At 40.1% G+C, this 20,295-nt stretch overlaps 1 protein-coding gene across 1 annotated transcript in view; it reads right to left on the reverse strand.

The window, feature by feature from the left end:
* Nucleotides 1-7,445: 7,445 nt before the first annotated feature.
* clvs2 (clavesin 2) overlaps nt 7,446-20,295 on the reverse strand; it is a 95,174-nt gene continuing 82,324 nt past the window's right edge. The window contains exons 4-5 of the mRNA XM_041188649.1: nt 12,766-12,986; nt 7,446-7,631 (exon numbers count right to left, since the gene is read on the reverse strand). Of these exons, the coding sequence (XP_041044583.1) occupies nt 7,547-7,631; nt 12,766-12,986 (306 nt within the window). The 3' untranslated portion in view covers nt 7,446-7,546. The remainder of the gene's footprint in view (nt 7,632-12,765; nt 12,987-20,295) is intronic.

Consider the following 20,295-nt stretch of genomic DNA (forward strand, 5'->3'; position numbering starts at 1 on the left):
GGAGGGGGAAGAATGTCTGAAATTTGTTCTGGAGCATTCCTTGACCAGTATGTTCTTGGTCCAACTAGGAGGGAGGCATTGCTGGATGTGGTGCTGGGAATGAAGTGAACCAAGTGGACTAAGTGAATGTGGGGGGACACTTGGATAAAAGTGATCATTGGATCACAAGGTTTAGAATAGCAATGGAGAAGAGCAAGGAACAATCAAGAGTAGAGTCTTTAAATTGGAAAAGGGCTAAATTCAATGAGCTGAGAAGGGATCTAGCCAGGATAAAAAGAAAATAAAGGTTGACAGGAATGGAGCAATGGGTGATCCTTAAGGAGATGATATTTCAGGTAAAGGCTAGGTACATTTCAACAAGGGTGAAATGTAAGGGAACCAAAGCCTTGGATGATGAGTGAGAAAGAGAATATGATGCAACAAAAAAAAGAGGTGCACGTCAGATGAATTCTTCGAGTGAGAACATGCCAGATATAGTACAGGGGAAGTGAAGAGGAAAATACAAGTGGTAAAGAGAGTATAAGAATAGGATAGAAGTTCACATAAAATATCTTCTACCAAACATTTTATACCAGCATTTAAACAAAAAATGGGTAGTAAGAGGTGTGGTGGGGGTTATTAGCGACAAAGAGGGTGATATATGCTTGGAGGCACAGGGCAAGGCTCAATGAGTACTTTGTATCAGTGTTTACTAAGGAAGAGTTTGCTGACAAAATATCAATTGTAGTGGAGATTGTAGAGGTAATGGATAGGGTGAAAATTGATAAGAAGGAGGTGCTAGAAAAGCTGGCTATGCTTCGAGTGGATAATTCATCTGGTTTGAATAGCCTGCATCTCCGGTTGCTAAAGAAAGTGGGAGTGGAGATAGCAAAAGGGCTTGCTTTAATCTTCCAATCTTCCCGAGATATGGGGGAGGTCCAGAGGACTGGAGAGTGACAAATGTGACATCTTTATTCAAGAAAGGGTGCAAGGAAATTACTAGTAACTACAAGTCAGTCAGTTTAACATCAGTCGTGGATAGGGTTATGAGGGAGTTGGTAGCAACATGGTAATGTCACTGGGCTGGTATTCTGGAGAACCAGGCTAATACTCTGGGACATGGGTTCAAATCCCACTATGCCAGATTTTAATAAAATCTGGAATTGAAAGCTATAAGTAATGATGACCCTGAAACTATCATTGATTGTTGTAAAAACCACTCTGGTTCACTAATACCCTTTAAGGGAGCAAACAGCCATCCTTACCTTGTCTGGTCTACATGTGACTCCAGGCCCAGAGCAAAGTGATTGACTCCTAATTGCCCTCTGAAATGGCTTTGCAAGCCATTCAGTTTAAGGACAATTAGAGATGGGCAAAAAATGCTGACTTGCCAACAATGCCCACATCCCATGAAAGAATTTTTAAAAAATCAATAGATACTTGAAGAGATTTGAATTAATTAAGGAGAGTCCACACAAATTTGTAAAAGGCAAATTGTGATTTACTAATCTAATCTAATTGATGAAGTAATGGATAAGGTTTTTGGAGAGAAAACAATGGATTTTGTTTATATAAGTTTTAATAATGCTTTTGACAAAGTACCACATAAAAGTCTGGTTAAAAAAATGACACTCATGGAATAAAAGGATCAGCATCAACTTGGATAAGAAATTGGCTTAAAGAGAGAAAACAGTGAGATATGGTAAATGGTTGTTTTTCAGACTGGGGAATGGTAGACAGTGTTCCCCAAAGATCATTATGTTGAACCTGTATAAAGCTCTGGTTAGGCCACAACTAGAATATTGCACCCAATTCTGGTCACCACACTTTAGGAATGATATGAGGGTCCTTGAAAGGGTGCAGTGGAGATTTACCAGAATGGCTCCAGTTATGATGGATTTTTGCAAAAGGTTATGGTGGAGATGCTGGGATTGTTCCCCTTGGAACAAAGGAGATTGAGGAGAGATTTAAGAACCACTGTGTTTTTTGATATACAGAAATGACTTGGATATTGGAATACAAAGTTAAACTTCAAAATTTGCCAATGATCCCAAACTTGGAGTTGCAGATGACAGTCAGGATGATACCAATTGACTGCAAAAGGACATAAATAAGCTAGCAGAATGGGCAGACAAGTGGCAGATGGAAATTAATACAGAGAAGTGTGAGATATTGCATTTTAGCATAAGGAATGGAGAAAGGCAAAATAAGCTAAACAACACAGTTCTAAAAAGTGTGCAGCAGCAGAGGGACCTGGGGATTCATGTGCATAGCTCTTTGAAGGCAGCGGAATATATTGAGAGAGCAGTTTGCAAAGCATATGGGATCTTGGGCTTCATAAATAGAGACACTGAATGCAAAAGCAGGGACATTATGGTGAACCTATATAAAGCTCTGGTTAGGCCACAACTAGAATATTGCATCCAATTCTGGTCACCACACTTTAGGAATGATATGAGGGTTCTTGAAAGGGTGCAGTGGAGATTTACCAGAATGGCTGCAGGTATGATGAATTTTAGCCAAAGGTTATGGTGGAGATGCTGGAATTGTTCTCCTTGGAACAAAGGACATTGAGGAGAGATTTGATGGAGCTGTACAAGATTATGACAGTTTAGATAAGGTAGACTTAGAAAAGCTGATCCCATCAGCTGATGGTACAAGAACCAGGGGACATAGATTTCAGGTTTTGGGCAAAAGATGCAGGGGTGCATGAAAGGAAGAAAATTTTTACGCAGTAAATTTAAAGACCTGGAACTCACCTCCCATGAGGGTAGAGATAGCGGAGATGATGAATGATTATGTAAGGAAATTGGATTGGACATGAGAAAATTTACCTTACAGGGCTATGGGCATAGAACGGGGGAATGGGGCTGGTTTAATTGCTCTACAAAGTGTTGGCTTGGACTCGATGAGCTGAACAGCCTCCTCTGTGCCATAATGGCTCTATGACAATGCACTACTTTGATGAAGAAAAGGTTGTCTAATTTGACTTCACCTCAATGATTTTCTTCCTTGAAAAGAATGCTAGCTTCGGTGTCCATTTCAAAGGCTATACAGGGTATTTGCATATTATTTATATTGTGCCACATGTTACTGCTCAGCATCAAATAGCAATTGATTTTAAAAAGTATATTTTGAAGTGTAAGTGCAATCTCAGTACAAATAGTTGCTTGGCAGCACAAAACTTAAGTACTGCTGAAAAAGGAGTCATCCTGTCAAAGCTTTCTGTCTTGCACTCCTAAGACAGATGCAAGCATAGCAAATCTCAAAGGGAACAACAACTATACTGCATGAGAAGAGAGTGCTGATTGGTTGGTAAGTGGGTGAATCCATTTGATTTGACATCATGTCTCTTTTTTCAGAAAATCTCAGTACAGTGAATGCTGCTGGCATAATAAAATCCTGACATCAGTTTCATGTTGTTCCTCTAACTTTGTTTCTCCTAATATCCAATGTTCACAGTAATAATCGTGTACACAGTAAAATCCAGGGGATTGTAAGTGTCAAAGGTAGAACTGGGCAAAAATTTTAAAAACTCTAATAAGTAAAATATAGCAAATGTACACTATGGTTCTATCCTTTTACAAGATCTGTATTATCTGATATCTAACTCAACTGACAAATTATATGCATCTCATTGAAAGAGATTCAAACCATGTTTTCATTGCTTCAAATGCTACAATTACATTGTTAATTGTGGAAGAGAAAACACGTCTCTCATATGTTGAAAAATGTTCATAAATACAGGAAATGGGAATTCACAAAAAATGGAGAAACCTTTTGAGAATTGTACACTCTTTAGAAAATTCTAATATACTGCACCTCACATCAATAGTCCCCAAATTAACTCAACAGTTTTAGTGCAAATTAACCATGTTGGGAAATGTAAGAATACACCTTTCTGTAGTTTCTTTACTGATGTATACTTTCAGATTATTTTGTCTTACATGGCTTATATTGACATTATTTGGTAAATGTATACTATACTGATTAAAGAAAACTTATCTTTCATTAGCATGGTGAAAGTTGTCTAAATCAATAATGACATATAATTTTCCAAATAATACTGCAATAATAACTAACTATCGCTGAGGAGCAAAACGAAGCCCACAATTTTACCTGATAGCTTTTAGCTGCAGTTGATTATTTCAGTAACCTCATAGTTGCCATATTTCAAAAAAAGACACTTTTGTTTAAACTCAGTCAGGACTTCACATTCCAGTCATTGCATGAAGATGGCTTATGAACAAATTAGAACAGTGGAAGACAGAGGAACAAAGTTAATATAAAATCAACAGACCAATGGACATCCTTACTTTAAAATAAATGACAGCATGGAGAACACAATTTGCCATTACTTGTATGGCAATACATCAGGTTTTCAACCCACCTGAGGAACTGAACATACATCAAAGTTTTATCAGAAAGAGTTGAATTATACATGGAAAATGTGCATTTCAAGAGTTTGTTCATCAGCATAGCAATGTAATAAAACATATTTTAAGAAATGTGCAATAATTAAATAACATGGCCTGGCAGAAAACATTATAGGCTTCTGTAAAGAACATGCAACATTCAATAGTTTTGATAGAAATAATTAAATTTATCAAAACTATTTGTTGAATGTTATTTACTGACATTTTAAGCATTTAAATAAGGAATCTATTGGCTGGGACTTACAGCTTCAACAGGGCATAAAATAGGTGGTAGCCTATTGGCCAATTTACCCTGACAAATTTTCCTTTCCATTGAAGTCAAAGTTGAAAACTGTCCTGAAACACCCCCCTCTCCCTCCACCCATGGTGTTTCCTTCCATCAGTCTGGCTTAGCTTTGGCTTTGTATGCTATGTATCCCTAAACTGGATTGATAATTTTGTCTTAAATCTCAATCAGGTTTGTTTTTCCAAATTCAACAAAGCACCCTTGGAGCTAATTTCCTACAGGAAGTATACTGCAGTTTATATTTCCGTTGGTTCGGACATAGCAGATTCTACTAAATTGAAATGATCTATTCATATAATCAAATTCAAGAACAGAGTTTTCTAATTACATCTGTGCTCTGCCTGAGCTGTCTCTGCACATCACTTTGTGAACTACTGAAGTATCTATGAACTTTAATGAAAAACCCCTTTAGCATGTGTTCCTGGTGTTACTCTTCATTGCATGTTTCAGTTTATTCCTGCTCTTGGTGACAGTCTTAGTTACAAAATATGTTGGAAATGTAAAATTAAGAGCATAAACATAAACATTTATAGAATATTTATGCTTTTTATGTCAACCTTGGATCAATGATAACCGTCATTGAGTGTGAAAGTTATGTGTTCAAACCCTACTCCTGTCACTTGAGCACAGAATCCAGATTGTAATATTGAGGATTGATGTACAATCACAGATCCTGTATTTTGAATGAAACATTACATTGAAGCTGGGTTTGCCCTTTTCTTGTGGATATAAAAGATTCCATGGCAAGAACCACAGAGGAGATTTTGATGTCCTGGGCTAAATTTATCACTTAACTAACAACACTAAAACAGACTATCTGGACATTTATCTCATTGATTTTTATGGGACTTTGCTGTGTAAAAATTGGCTACCACACTAAGTTATTTACTGGCTGTGAAGGCCTTTGGGATGCTTTGAGGTCAGGAAATGCATTATATAAATGTCAAGTTCTTGCTCTTATGTCTTGTACTTGGTAAATGAGAATTGTATAATGTCTAGAACCCTCACAAAATACTAATGGGTGAGACACAATCTTAGCCACTATATCATCACTGACACCTACAATTAGTGTATAGTGGTAAATTCCCAATCACAAGTTTTACACTTATTCTAAAGTATGTCCTAATTCCTGTCACAATATTATATTCATCCTCTGTTCATCACAAGTTAAAAGCATAAAAGGAAAAAGAGACTTAATGGAAAATATTCTTAAATTGTTAGAACTGGAGTAGTCAGAGAAAAGACAATCAGAATCTTGGAATGTATTGCTTAAGGGGCAGAGCATAAATCTCAAGAAGAGATCATTTGCTTTTACAAAATACTAGTCTTTGAAAATTATGTACAGTTCTGCGCCCATGTGTAAGAGTGAGAACCTGATATAATAGGGAGTACAAAGAAAGACAACTAAGTTGAAAAACAGGATTAAATATGTGTTCTTTGAAGAAAGTCTTGAGATGTTTGCATTCAAAATAAGGGTGATCTAAGTGTGATTACATTTAAATATAAGAGAACCACAAAATAAATAAACTGGGATCTCAGGGCAATGCTCAATATTAACACAATCTCTAGGACAAGGGAACATAGACTGATGGAGAGTGTAGGGAACATAATTTAGATAAGAAAATGTGAACACAAATAAAATACAACTTATTCATATTGAAAATCAATATGTGAAAGGACCTACCTCGGGGTAGGCGGCGGGGGGGAAAATACAAGAGGTAAATAATAAACATTTAAGGAGATTGATGGATATATTTTTGTCAGACAGGACTATTGAAGGGAAAGAAAGAAAATGGATAGGAAGCTTGTGGTTTTTGAGATGAGCCAAATAGTTGGAAATTGTCTTCTTCCTCCAACTTTGGCATGTCCAAAACCGAAGGCCATAACAATCACTAATCAATCCAATAATAAATTTAGGAGTGAAAGTGGAATTCACTACCACATGGGAGTGGGTTGAAGTGATCAGTATAGATGTATTTAATATTTTTTTTTATGAGGGAAAAGGATAGATTGATTGGGTGAGATGAAACAAAATGGGAGGAGACTTAGGCAGACCATAAACACTGGCTTAGATCTGTTGGGCCGAATGGCCTTTTTCTGTGTTGTAAAAATGTACTTTTATGTAAAAGGGGATGTTATTATAATTGTAAGGCAGTGTAAATCTATTTCTTATATAATGCCATTACAATCAAAGTTGAAGAGACCCAAATCTTGGTCTGGATTCTCTTCCTGTCTATTATTTATCATGGAGAAACCTGTCTGCTTCTGAGGGCACTGTGTGCCAGAAAATAATGATTCTTGATGGAGTGCTTGAGGCATTCTCATTGTGATAAAGCGCTATACAAATGCACGTATTATTCTTATAGTGTTGCCCATAAAACAATCAAACCGACAAGAAATATTTAACCCTTTACTTGGGCAAAGCTACTTTTCTCCTACCAAAATATAACCTTTTTGAAGGAAAAGGCTGTTGGTGAGAGCAAAAGATTAAGCAGACAGCATTTAATACAGGCTGCACAACATGTAAACTTGGCTCAGAAAATATTTTTCACTGTTATTTTACATTGAACTCTGGCTAATCTTGTGGATTTTGAATACTTTCCAATGATGATAAGAAAAGGTATTTACAGTAAAGTTGGCACTTCCACTTTTCGAATACCGATATTTACCATCCGAACAGGCTGGCAAGGATGGATCTGCAAATATTACAGCCTATTTCTAATTTGTAATGTTCATACCAAGTGACATGTTACCATCGTAGTTTACACAGAATCTTCTGTGTTAAGTACACTACTCCTGAAGAAGTGCTTTTCTCTTTCATGAACAATGTGTGGCCTGGAATCTGTCAGTCCAGGGAAAGTAATGGTTGGGTATTCTCGTCATCTTTATCTATGTGTTTCAGAACTCCAGCTTCAACCACAGACTGAGACCTGCAAGTAAAATGAAAGTGTATTCAGCATGAGGACTAGGCCACAAATATGTTATGAGCTATGCTTTTATGATTTCATTTTTCCCAAAACCTGCCGTGCTTCAGCCAACATTCACTGTCTAGGCTCAAAAGATATAGAACAGTCACTTGGGCAAGGCACTGAAGGACAACTGGTTGTCATGGAACTGTACCCAGCATGAGTCAGCATCTTCCGGACAGCAAGGTAGAAAACTGGGAGGGAAAAAAAATCAAAACAAGCAGAATATTATGATCTCGCCTGGGAACAATTAACTTTTGAGTTGATTCTGCAATCAATAACTGCACAAAGCTTGTCAAATGTAATTAATGTTGAATGCCTAAGGCTCAGGCGGGTCAGATTCTCAGAATTTATCACAGTATCCTGTTTCTTTCTCTTTTCTTGCAAATGTAGAATTTTAAATTTTAAAAATGGACATGTAATTTCTGTTCTACTGTGCGCATAGTCTTTTCCTAAGATTTCAGGTAGGATTTTTCCCCCCATCAGGGGCGAAGTTGAAGGGCAGGCATGCTTCCGATCGGCGTCCCCAATCGGGGGCATGGTGCCATTTTACAAGGATGGGCCAATTAAAGCCTGCCCAGCGTGATGTCTGCACAGAAGCGCTGTGTGTTCCCTGTGCGGGCAGGGGGATTCCCAAAATCGAGAGTGCAGTCTTTCGCTCACGTGCACAAAAGAGCACACTCATCTCCCTGAGGCTAAGTGCAGCCTCAGGGAGATCAGCTATAAATGTAAAAAAGCTAAAAAGAGAAAAATAAAATATTCCTAACGTGTCCCCTCAAGTGACACTGTCGCATGAGTTGGGACATGTCCGTAATTTTTACAAAAACTTTATTAAAATTTTTTAAAACCTACATGAAACCTCATCCCGGCCGTGGATGAGGTTTCATGCTTTTTCTAATTCGCGCCAGGGCTCCTGGCCTGCCTGCCAACCTTAAGGTTGGACGGGCAGGTCCTTTAATTACTTAATTGACTCTCTCAATGACCTCAATTGGCCATTGACAGATTGGCGGGCACACAGCTGATTTTGCTGAGCCCCCGCCTACCGGAACATTTAAATGGGGCGCGGTGACATCGGGAGTTCTGCCCTGCCCCCGCCCCTGGCCCCTGCTCGCCAACGCATAAAATCCTGCCCTTCAAGTGTGAGGCAATTTTTTACTCCTATTTCACCATTGATGCTGCAGTAACCTTGATTCAATTATGAATATTTTGTCCTTCAAATGTCTCATAGTTTTGAAATCTACCAACAAGAATTGAGATTTCTACAGGCTGGGCAGAAATACAACTCCTGTCCATCTGTTTTGCATGTAAAAAATGGGTTGCGATCAGAAGAGCACCTTTGCCTAAGGGACAGAAAGCTGTGAGTAATGATGAAGTTTTTTTTCAGACTAGAAGGAAGTTGTTAGGAAGTCTTCAGGGGATGACATTAGGAGCACTGCACTTTTTAATATATATTACTGATCTGGACTTGGGTATACAGGACATAATTTCAAAGTATGCAGGTGACATGAAACTTAGAATTATACTGACTGTGAGGAGGATGTTGGAAGACTTCAGGAAAGCTTAGATTGATGAAATGGACAGACACACAAGGCAGATAAAATCTAATGCAGAGAAGTGTGAAATGTTACATTTTGGTATGAAGAACGAGGAGAAGCAATATGAACTAAATCAGGCTTCTCCAACCTTTTTGTGTTGGGTGGGGGCGGGGCACATTTCCATTTTTTTCTCACTCAAGGGACCGATGAGCAGATTTCAGAAAGATACATGAATTTCAAGAAAAAGTTGAGTATGAAGAAAGAAACAACTTACTGAGCATAAATAAATCAATCAAAGCAATAAATTATTTTTTTTAAAAGAGTAATTCATAAAAATGATCATTAGAGTGTACGAGGGTGTGTTTTTGTTTGTGTGTGTGTGTGTTTACAGCTCACTTCTAGTCTCAGAATTCTCACTCGCCCTCATCGGCTATGAAAGTGGATGAGAGAATGTGTTGGTGTGTGGGGATGAAACTGGGAGTAAGCCAGTCACACACACTCTCCCTCTCTAACACACACACACATATGCACACACTCACTCCCTCTCTCTCACACTCACACACATTGTCTTCCCCACTCTCTCACACACACCCCAGGCAATGAGTCTCTACCCCTTCCACACAGGCCCCGTGGCCTCTCTCTCCCCGGGACCCGCTGCGCCTTCTCTCCCCGGGACCCGCAGCACCTTCTCTCCCCGGGACCCGCAGCACTTTCTCTCTCCCGAGCCATGTAGCACCTTCTCTCCCCAGGACCCTCAACACCTTCTCTCCCTGGGATCCGCAGCACTCTCCCTCTTCTGGGCTGTGCAGCACCTTCTCTCCCCAGGCCCACAGCACCTTCTCTCTCTTCTTCTGCCTCTAAAACCCTCTCTCTCTCCTCAGCACACTTACTGCTCTTGGTGGACACTGCTCGTCCAGTCAGAGGTTGTTTCTCTACCACATGTGCTACTGATGATAAGCTCACTAGTGAGCCTTTCAGCAGCAAACGCAAGAGACAGAAGTCTTCACTTACTTGTCTGACAGGCATTTTGAACAGTATCTCCCAGGGCCACATAGAATGGCTTCAAGAGCCACAATCTGGCCTGCAGGCCATGGGTTGGACAAGCATAAATTAAGTAGTACAATTTTAAAGAGGGTATACGAGCAAGGATGCCTTGGGGTCTATGCATACAATATTTGAAGGTGTCAGCACAAGTTGAGAAGGATAATATAAAGGCATGTAGAGATCCTTGGCTTTATTAGTAGGGCATGGAGCATAAAAGCCAGGAATCTTTACAAAACATGGGGTTACATCTCATCTGGAACTTTGTATTCAATTTTACACAGAAAAGGAAGCAGAAGGGATTTAGTTAAATGATACTAGGGATGAGAGGTTTCACTTTTAGAGAAAGACTGGAGAAGCTGAGGATGTTCTCCTTAGGGCAGAGAAGGTTAAGAGGAGATTTGATACAGGTATTCAAAAGCATAGACAGTAATGATAGAGTAAAGAAGGAAAATTGCTTCCAGTGGTAAAAAGTATGGGTCACCAGATTTAAGACATTGGCAAAAGAATTATAGACAATGTGTCGAAGCATTTTTTTTTACATAAGTCTAACACAGTAATATGGGATGCACTGCAGGAAAGGAGGGTAGAAGCAGAGTCAATAGCAATATTCAAGAGGAGTTGGATATATATATTTTAAGGGGAAAAAATTGCAGGGCTATAGTGAAAAAGCAGGCATTGGGACTATTGGGTAGCTCTTTCAAAGAGCTGGCACAGGCACAATGGGTCACTGGGCTCCTTCAGTGCTGTATCCTCCTAGGAATCAATAATTCCAACTGAAAATGGTTTAGCAACTTGTGATAAAGGTCTAAACAGCAATGAGAATTAAATAGAATTAATAACTGCTTCTTGCAGCTTCATCCGTTTTGTGGCAAATAATCCCAACTGTCGGTATTTTATGATTTTAATGAACTTTACGAAGCAAAATTGCAGTTGGCTATGCAGCTATCAAATTGTTGATAACAAATTGCATGCTCCCAAGTACAGATTTAAATTTTGCATTGAAATTGTAATTAGGAAAACAAGCATGGTGCCCAACTATGGTTCCATTCCAGAAAAATCAGAGTACATCAATGATTGCAATATGAAATTTAACCAAGAATAGGCCTTTTTTTTTAATGTGCTCACTGCATTTGAACTTTCTCAGGTCTCTTCCTTTTTTTCCAATTTAAATTCATCCAATCTGTGCTTTATTTTAAATTCAGATTTGGGACCATGTACACTACATATTGATTTGATCAGAAAACAGGGAGTCCTTCTTGTTCATTCCAGAATTCAATCACAACCAACCCAAATAAATCAGGTATTTTAAGGTACAGGTACTACAACTAATTTTTAAATGTATTGTTGCTACTAAGTGTTTTTGTGTTGCACTGGCATTATGGGGTAGAAATTGGAATGCATTGTACCTGTTTTTCAGATGAAAATTGGCAAAATGCTGACCAATTTAGCTATGGGAAAGTTTGTGTCCAATTTGCACAGGCATTTGGCCTGCTACTAAATTTGTCAGACCCATTTTTTAGGCAGCAGCCTAAAGCAGGCATTAAGTCATTTGCATATGTTAAATCTTCCCTACAAGAGTCTTGTGCCAAATGGGGTTGCTCTGAGAGTGCAGACCTGAACAGCCTGTTCTGTTCAGGGTTTCCAGGCACCCATCTAGCTTAACAAAAGGCTGCAACAATAAGTAAAGCATTTTATATTATTATTAATGTTTACTATTAAGGTGGAGCCAGGAGGAGCTGCTGGCTACAATCAATCCCCTCCTGCTATAGTCTCCCCACCGCTACTCATGGGTAGCTTTAGAACAATGTCACAATCAGTCAATGGGGTGAAAGGCACAAATTAAAGAGTTGTTTGGCTTTAGGTTGGGTGCAGCATGAATTTGAGGCCTTCTCCTTTCCACCATACTTACCTTGAAGAAAACAAAGTCTATGGAGGTGCAGGCAAGGGGGTTGTGAGCTCCAGTGCAAGATCAATATTTGGTAATTGTCCTCATAAATGATAAGACAGTCAAATCATCAATACATTATTTCCTGCTCATAGCTATTTTTATTTTATCAAAGCAGCAAGATGTTTCTGGTTCCTTTTACATTTTTGAAATTTATAAGATATGAAAATGTTATTTTTAATGACTACATTTTGAGATTTATATTATTTTTTAATGAAAAATACTTTTAACTTTAAGACCTAAAGGCTGAATACTGTTCAGGCATGAACTGGGCACAAATCAAAAATTTAGCTGCAAAGGTCAGCAGCCTCCTCAGGTTTTTCCATCCAATAAATTAAATTAATGTGTGAAAAACTGCAGAATAATTTTCCATTTGCAGTTGTCTCCAAAAACAAAGCTTGTAATCCTTTCATAGCCAAGTGCCACAATTTCAAAAGAAAAGACACATTCCTAAGAGCTTTGAAGCTGTGTAATGTCTACTTTCTATCCAATCTATCAGTTTACTGTTTTCCTATTTGATGATGATGTTACCTTAACTATGTGTAAATGGTTTGATAAACAGAAGAATACAGACCTCTTCATGGACTTTGGAGAGAGGCTCTTTTCTACATCTTTGAAAGACATATTATAGGAATCACTGACATATTCATTGTCATCATCATACTCATGCTCCAGCAGAGTTCGTGCCCAGGTTCCCATATCATAAGGTGGCAGCATCCCTCCAAATTCTGAAGGCAGGATTTCCGGGTGTATAAGCTGGTGCAGACTGTTTAGGTTATTTCCATGCATAAATATCTAGAAAGATAATGCAGTAAACAGCACATAAACCTAGATACCAGAAACAATAAAACAGTAATATGTCTCAAACTATTTTCTCATTAAAATTAACAACAATGTTATCCAGCAGAATCCTATGTGATCCTTACTTTTTCACAGCAAGTTCTATATCACATCTTGTTTGGAACTAAATAGAGGTGGCTATAATTTCATGTTGGTTTCTTCTGATGAGTGGGACGTTGTGGGGATTTACAAGCAATGATTAACCTACAAAGAACAATTACTCTTTACGTACAAGTGAGCTTCCTGCAGATCTCAGGGCATGTCGACTTACACCTTGACTACACCTTGATGTGCAACTAAACTGCTGCATGAATATAAATGTTCAAATCATTGACTCTTTCTAAACTAAAGAAGATTAACAATTGACTTTTATAAATAAACCAAACACCTTAAGATAAAAACAAAAAAACTGCGGATGCTGGAAATCCAAAACAAAAACAGAATTACCTGGAAATCTGCTGAGTTTTTCCAGGTAATTCTGTTTTTGTTTCAAACACCTTAAGAGTTTTTTATAGCTTGTTTTCTTTTCTCAAAATATTATTGAGTATTGCTTAGGTGGTAGGATGTTGTGCCTCCATCTTGTAGGTTTGGAATTAATAATTTTCAGTGGCAATTAGACATGCAGCACAGGCCATGTTGTGTTTGTTGTTCCTGGTGTTGTAGAGTCATGCTTGATTTTGCTAATGTTGTGTCACTTACTGGTGCCATTGTAGATGTTGCACCCCTTGTTGTTGATGCTGTTGAGCTCATCTCACTAGTTAGTGATGTTATTGGTGTTTTGGTAATATTTCCTGCTTTTTCAGCTCAGGGGTACATTGAATACGGATTTTGTTCCTTCTCATTTTGTTCCTTCTCACCAGTTTTGGTCTCAATGATGTACGACCTTGGAGTCTCAACTTCACCAGCAACTTTTGCTGGGTTCCAGGTTTTCATGATTGGATCCTGTACCTGTACAGTTTATTCTTTTAACAGCTCAGGTGGGGATTGAGCATGTTTGTTGAAGAGCTGACTTCCTGTTACCTGCACATCTGTGAGTTGTTGACTTATTTCCTCCTGGTCACTTGGAAGGAGTATCTTCCTTGGCAGAGATACCTTATATTTTCTTCCATTCAACAATTTTGCAGCTGATTTCATGTCAACCTCAAGAGGTGTAGCTTGGAGTGATAATAAAGCTGAGGTTTGAGTCTTCCTTTCTCTTCTGGCATTTTGTGACGTTTCTCTTGACCACCTGGATGTGTCTTTCTATAAACCTTTGTTTGCTTGGGTAATGCGATGATGAGTGATGTTGAACCCATACTGTTCAAGGAATCCCTTAAATTTTCTGGAGGTGAATTAGGTTCGATTATCACATATCATTCTTTCAGGAATCCCTTGCTCAGCAAACGGAACTCATTCTGCTGAGATGATTGTTATAGCTCTCAAATCTTTCACCTTTCAGATAAAAGGGAACTTTGAATAGTAGTTTGTAACTATGAGATACCATTCTTGATTTTGTCTGAATAAATAAGCTCCCACAGTACGCCATGGTCTTGGTGGTACTTTAGTAGCTATCATCTCCTCTGTCTGCTGTGTATTCTGTACTTCTGGCATACATTGCACGTAGACACCATTCTTTCGATATCTTTTTAGGTGCCTATCCAGGACAGAGCTAAGCTGGCTCTGAGTTTACACTTCTCCATTCCTATGTGGCCTTCATGTACCTTCTGGAGAAGCTCTTCCTGCATTGTTTTGGGTATCAGGATTCTGGATCTGGCCATCAGAGCACCATCTTCTGGTGAGATGTCACCTCTGTTAGACCAGCACTGTTGTACTGCTGGCTCTGCTTGCTGTTTCTTATCAAGCTATCCCTGGATCATCTACTGAGAGAGCATCTGGAACTCTACATTTTTAATGGTCTCATCCCTAATTTGACTCAGTTTCGGTAGTATTATGTTTACTAGGTGATGGATCTTCATACCTAAATTTTTAATCTCATGATTCTCCTGTGGCAACAATGGATAGGGTATCTGCCAGCACCATGTCTCTTCCTGACTTGTATTTCAGGGTGAAATCTGAAGCTTCATACCTGGTCTCAGCTGATGTTAGAGCTTTGGATGCGAATGCTATCAGTTTTCCCTTTTGTACCAGGGCTGCCCCCAGTCCTTCTGTAGAATTATGTACTTGCAAAGTGACAGGTTTCTTTCTGTTTTACTATGACAGACTTGTTTCCTTACATATTACTTCTTTGAGTTTGTTGAATGTCCTCTTGTGTGACTCTGACCACTGATACTCAATATCTTCTTTCATCAGCTCTGATAGGTTTGCTGTCCATTATGACATGGGGGGTATGAAAGAACTCATGTACTGGATCAAGCCAAGGAAACTTCTCAACTCCTTGTCTCTCTGAGCTTCCATCTCAGAGACACCTGTGACATTTTCAGGACTCAGCTTGCGTCCATTGTGTACACCATTTTGAAGAACTGCCATTCTGTCACATTCACAATGCATTTGCCTGTGTTTAGGTTGATCCCAGCTTTCTAGATTCACTCCATGGCTTCATGTCTGTGGTGGTCATGATCTTTATCATCTGCACCACAGGTCTGGATATTTTCAGTTATGTCAACTGCCCTTCTGAATCCTCGCTATGCCTTGTATACATGCTGCTTGAAAACATCCTGGCTCAATTTAAGGCCAAAGGGTAGATGTGGGAATCTGTACCATCCAACAGCAAAGATTCCTCATCAAGCTTCATGTTCTAACAGTCATTTCTTGCACCAAGCTTGCTGAAAACTTTTGGCCCTGCCAGTGCTGGTGTGATCCTTCCCAGTGTTGGACAAGATAGCATTTCCTCTTTATTGTTTGATTAAGATCTTCTGGACCCAGGCAAATTCTTAATGGCCCATTTGGCTTCTCTCTCACTATAACAGAATTTATGCAATCTGTACGCTGTGTGTCTCTGGCGATCACCATCTTTCCTTCCATCTCTTGGAGCCCTCTCCCATGCTTTCCTTTCAGTTCTGGTGGTACTTTACGTAGGGGATGAATCACTGGTTTCATTGCTAGGCAAGTAGTGATGTGATACTCAAAGCCTTAAAAACATCCAATCATCTCATCAAAACACTCTGAGTACATTTGTGCTAGATCTCTTCTGCTTCTGATCAGAAGACGCTTTTCAATGAGTGTATGACCTTCAACACTCAACACCGCCTCCTTCAATTCATGGGCAGAATCATCCCAGATTTGCACTAAGTACGGTAACGGGTGGTTAAAACGATGTTTTGCCCACCAGCTACAAAGGCGGGTTTTCACACTATATTGTCCCAAACCCATCACAATAGTTATGCATTCCTGGGAAACATGCTGCTTCAATGGCAGGCAGGCTCTCATTCACCCGACATACCATCACCTCTCTGCTTCATCACGCCGGGCGCCATATTAAAAGTCCAGGTGTGTGCACACATCTCAGTGCTTCCAGCCCAGGACTACTGCAAGGAAGATGTCCATAAAAGGCAAGAAGACTGCAGCCCCCAGGTTTAGTGACACATTATTGGAATGTCTTTTAGACTCTGTGGAGGCCCACCATGATGTCCTCTGGCTGCAGGATAGGCAGTGGCATGCCCAGGCAAGCTTGGCAGGCAGTGGAAGTGGTGATCAGTGCCAATGCTGCACAGAAGAGGTTGGCCATCCACTGCAGATAAAGGATGAATAATCTCAACCGTGCAGCCAGGATATGGCAACCATCTCATCCCTCTAAACTCACATCCTCACAAGGCCATCACACATTCACTGGCATCTTACTCACTGCCAGCTGAAGAGACATCACCACCCATTCTCACACACAATACCCTCACATGTTCATCTGGCCTCATCTCCTCTGGAGACTGCCTCCTCAGCCTTCACCATCTTGAGGCCACTGGCACAGATCAACATGTGCCCCCACACACACCCTCGGATATCCTCCTTCTCCAATACAGCCCTCGTCCTGCAGACTCTTCCCTTGCCCGAGGCCACTTCTCCCCCTTCCTCAAGCAAGGCCTAGCCATTGAAGAGCCACCCACATATGGCTTTTCTGGTAGGTAGAGACCTGCCCATGTGCCCCCCTAAAAGTGATGTGGTGCTATCTGTGAAGCTTGGCGCTGATGACTGCGAGTGCTGACCGAAGTAAGATAGATAACCAAACTTTGAAGTCTTAAATAAAGTGCTGCCCTCCAGATGCAGGTCACTTATGTGTTGTTGTGAAACATGTCGGTGTGTTTTCTCACCGACATGGGTGCATGATCCATCGGAGGGGGATAATTCCGGTGGGCTGGCCTAATTTGATATGCAGATGTACTACAATAAAGTTCCCGACAGCCGATGGTGGGAAACACGGCCTGCCATCACCGGGCTGAGCGGATGATCGCAAACTGGTTTTGCGCCATCGTGAAACTGACTGCCATATTGTCCACCCACGCCACTGAACATGTCCGACGCTGGCGGGCACTGAAAATCCCAGCCATGGTTTACTGAATTAAACTGCAGCTCTTCGCAACTGCTCAACTCCATGATAGAAGGACCATCTGTTTCAGTGATGCAGAATGACATCTTTTCCTTTGTGTGTCCCTTTGATTCGGGTTGTTCCTAGCTGATGGATCTCAGTTCCTCTATACGCCCTTAGCATGATGTTGCATGGTTTCAGAGCATCTTTCCTTGAGTAACCATTTTCTTTTAAATTTTCATGAAGGATCTTCTGGTATAGTCTGAGTGGAGTGATGTTACTCTGTGATCTGGTCGCAAGCTTCAGCTTCAGAATTATGGTTATGGGCTTATTTCTCACCCTCTTCCTGATCTGAATAATTGTGTGAATTTATTTTTTCTGGGAACTGTCATGCCCAGCCATTTCCTGCAGTTGTTATGTTCCTATTCCTATTGCATCCCCAAACTCATTGTCACCTTCCAGAATATTGATGTTTCTTTTACTTCTCATTCACCCTGTTGCTCTGTCTCTGATACCTCATTCACCATCTTCTTTCCTTGTTCTCACAGACTTTCCCAGTCTTTGGGCTTTCTGCAAGTCCTGCAGTTTGATCTGTATATGGGACATTTCCTTCAGTTGTGAACTCATGTGGTCATCAACAGCTCTTACATATCTTTTTCTCTGTCTGGTGTGCATCCTTTAATTGTGGCTTCACTGCATCAAACCTGCTGCTTTTCTCTTGACTTAACTGAAAGCTAGTCAATTGGGTAGTCAGCATCTTAATCTGCCTACTTATGGCTTCATGTGCTCTGTCAGTGTCGACAGCCTGTGATATTGTGAGCTTGTCCTTTCCAATTAAATATTTTTGGACTTCAGGGTGTGCAGAGCCCCAAATGAGCTAATCTAGCAGCTTTTCATCTGTGCGGTTAACTTTACATTTTCTGGCTTCATTTTTCAATGTTGTTATGAAATTGTCAAAGGGCTCACCTGATTTCTGCCTCAGGCCTTGAAACTTATATTAGTAGATCCAATGATTTGACTTTGGCTGGGGAGGTATGTTGAATTTTTCAAAAGTTTTGTCTGGGTTTCTGCTGTTGTCTTCCTCATCTCCCAGCTATTAAACAAATTTAACCCTTTCTCTCCCACCCACACAAGGACCCTTTCCTCTTCGCTGGTGCTTTTTAGAAAGCAACCGAATGTCAGCCAGCACTTTTGTTTAAACTTCTCAAATGCCTTTATGACATTATCAGTCTCCCAAATCATCATGGGCAAGGGAGGCATGCATTTATTGCTGTGGCAGTGTCCATTTCATTTCCGCATTATTCACCTGATGTTTTTATCTCTCTCCATCATGATTTCAGGTTGTCTTTTCAATCTAATTCAGCACTGATTTAATTTAAAATGTTTGGGTTTTTACTCAGATAACTTGCTGCCACCATGTTAAGCCTTCTCATTCTCATAAGACTCCTTAGACTCAAAATGCTGGAAATTAATTGTTGTTTTCCTTGCTGTGGCTGGTAGACTGATAGACTGAAACATTGTTACAATGCAGCAGTAAAATGTGACACCCCAGATGTATAACCTCATAAGAATTTGTTCCAATTTTGTTACAAATAATATAACAATATAACAAATTATTTTTCATGTGTAGTAAGCTAAGGCACCAACTTATGCATTGCCTCTGTGGGAACTTTCAGGTTGCTGCGCAGTCTAGAGTAAACATTGGTAACATGCTCAAAGTCCTTATAGAACATGGGGAATTTTCTTGTTTTATAAGACCATAAGACATAGGAGCAGAAATTTAGAATATTGTGAGCAATTTTGGGCCCCGTACTTCAGGAAGGATGTTCTGTCCCTGGAGATGGTCCAGAGGAGGTTCACAACACTGATCCCAGGAATGAAAGGCTTAACATATGAGGAACATTTGAGGACTCTGGGTCTATACTCAATGGAGTTTAGAAGGATGAGGGGGGATCTGATTGAAACTTACAGAATCTTATCAGCCATTCAATCATGGCTGATAAGTTTCTCAACCCCATTCTCCCACCTTCTCCCCATAACCTTTGATCCACTTACCAATCAAGAACCTATCTATCTCAGTCTTAAATACACTCAATGACCTGGCCTCCACAGCCAATGGTGGCAATGAATTCCATAGATTCACCACTCTCTGGCTAAAGAAGTTTCTCCTCATCTCTGTTCTAAAAGGTCTTCACTTTACTCTGAGGCTGTGCCCTCGGGTCCTAGTCTCTCCTACTAATGGAAATATCTTCCCTACGTCCACTCTATCCAGGCCTTTCAGTATTCTGTAAGTTTCAATCAGATCTCCCCTCATCCTTCTAAACTCCATCGAGTATAGACCCAGAGTCCTCAAACGTTCCTCATATGTTAAGCCTTTCATTCCTGGGATCATTCTTGTGAACCTCCTCTGGACCATCTCCAGGGACAGAACATCCTTCCTGAAGTACGGGGCCCAAAATTGCTCACAATATTCTAAATGTGGTCTGACCAGAGCCTTATAAAGCCTCAGCAGCACATTCCTGATTTTATATTCTAGTCCTCTCAAAATAAATGCCAACATTGCATTTGCCTTCCTAACTACCAACTCAGCCTGCAAGGTAACCATAAGAGAATCCTGGACTAGGACTCCCAAGTTCCTTTGCACTCCAGATTTCTGAATTCTCTCCCCATTTAGAAAATAGTCCATGCCTCTATTCTTCCTTCCAAAGTGCATGACCTCACACTTCCCCACATTGTATTCCATCTGCCACTTCTTTGCCCATTCTCCTAACCTGTCCAAATCCTTCTGCAGCTTCCCCACCTCCTCAA

This window comes from Carcharodon carcharias, chromosome 5 (genome assembly GCF_017639515.1).
Source record: "Carcharodon carcharias isolate sCarCar2 chromosome 5, sCarCar2.pri, whole genome shotgun sequence".
Classification (NCBI taxonomy): Eukaryota; Metazoa; Chordata; class Chondrichthyes; order Lamniformes; family Lamnidae; genus Carcharodon; species Carcharodon carcharias.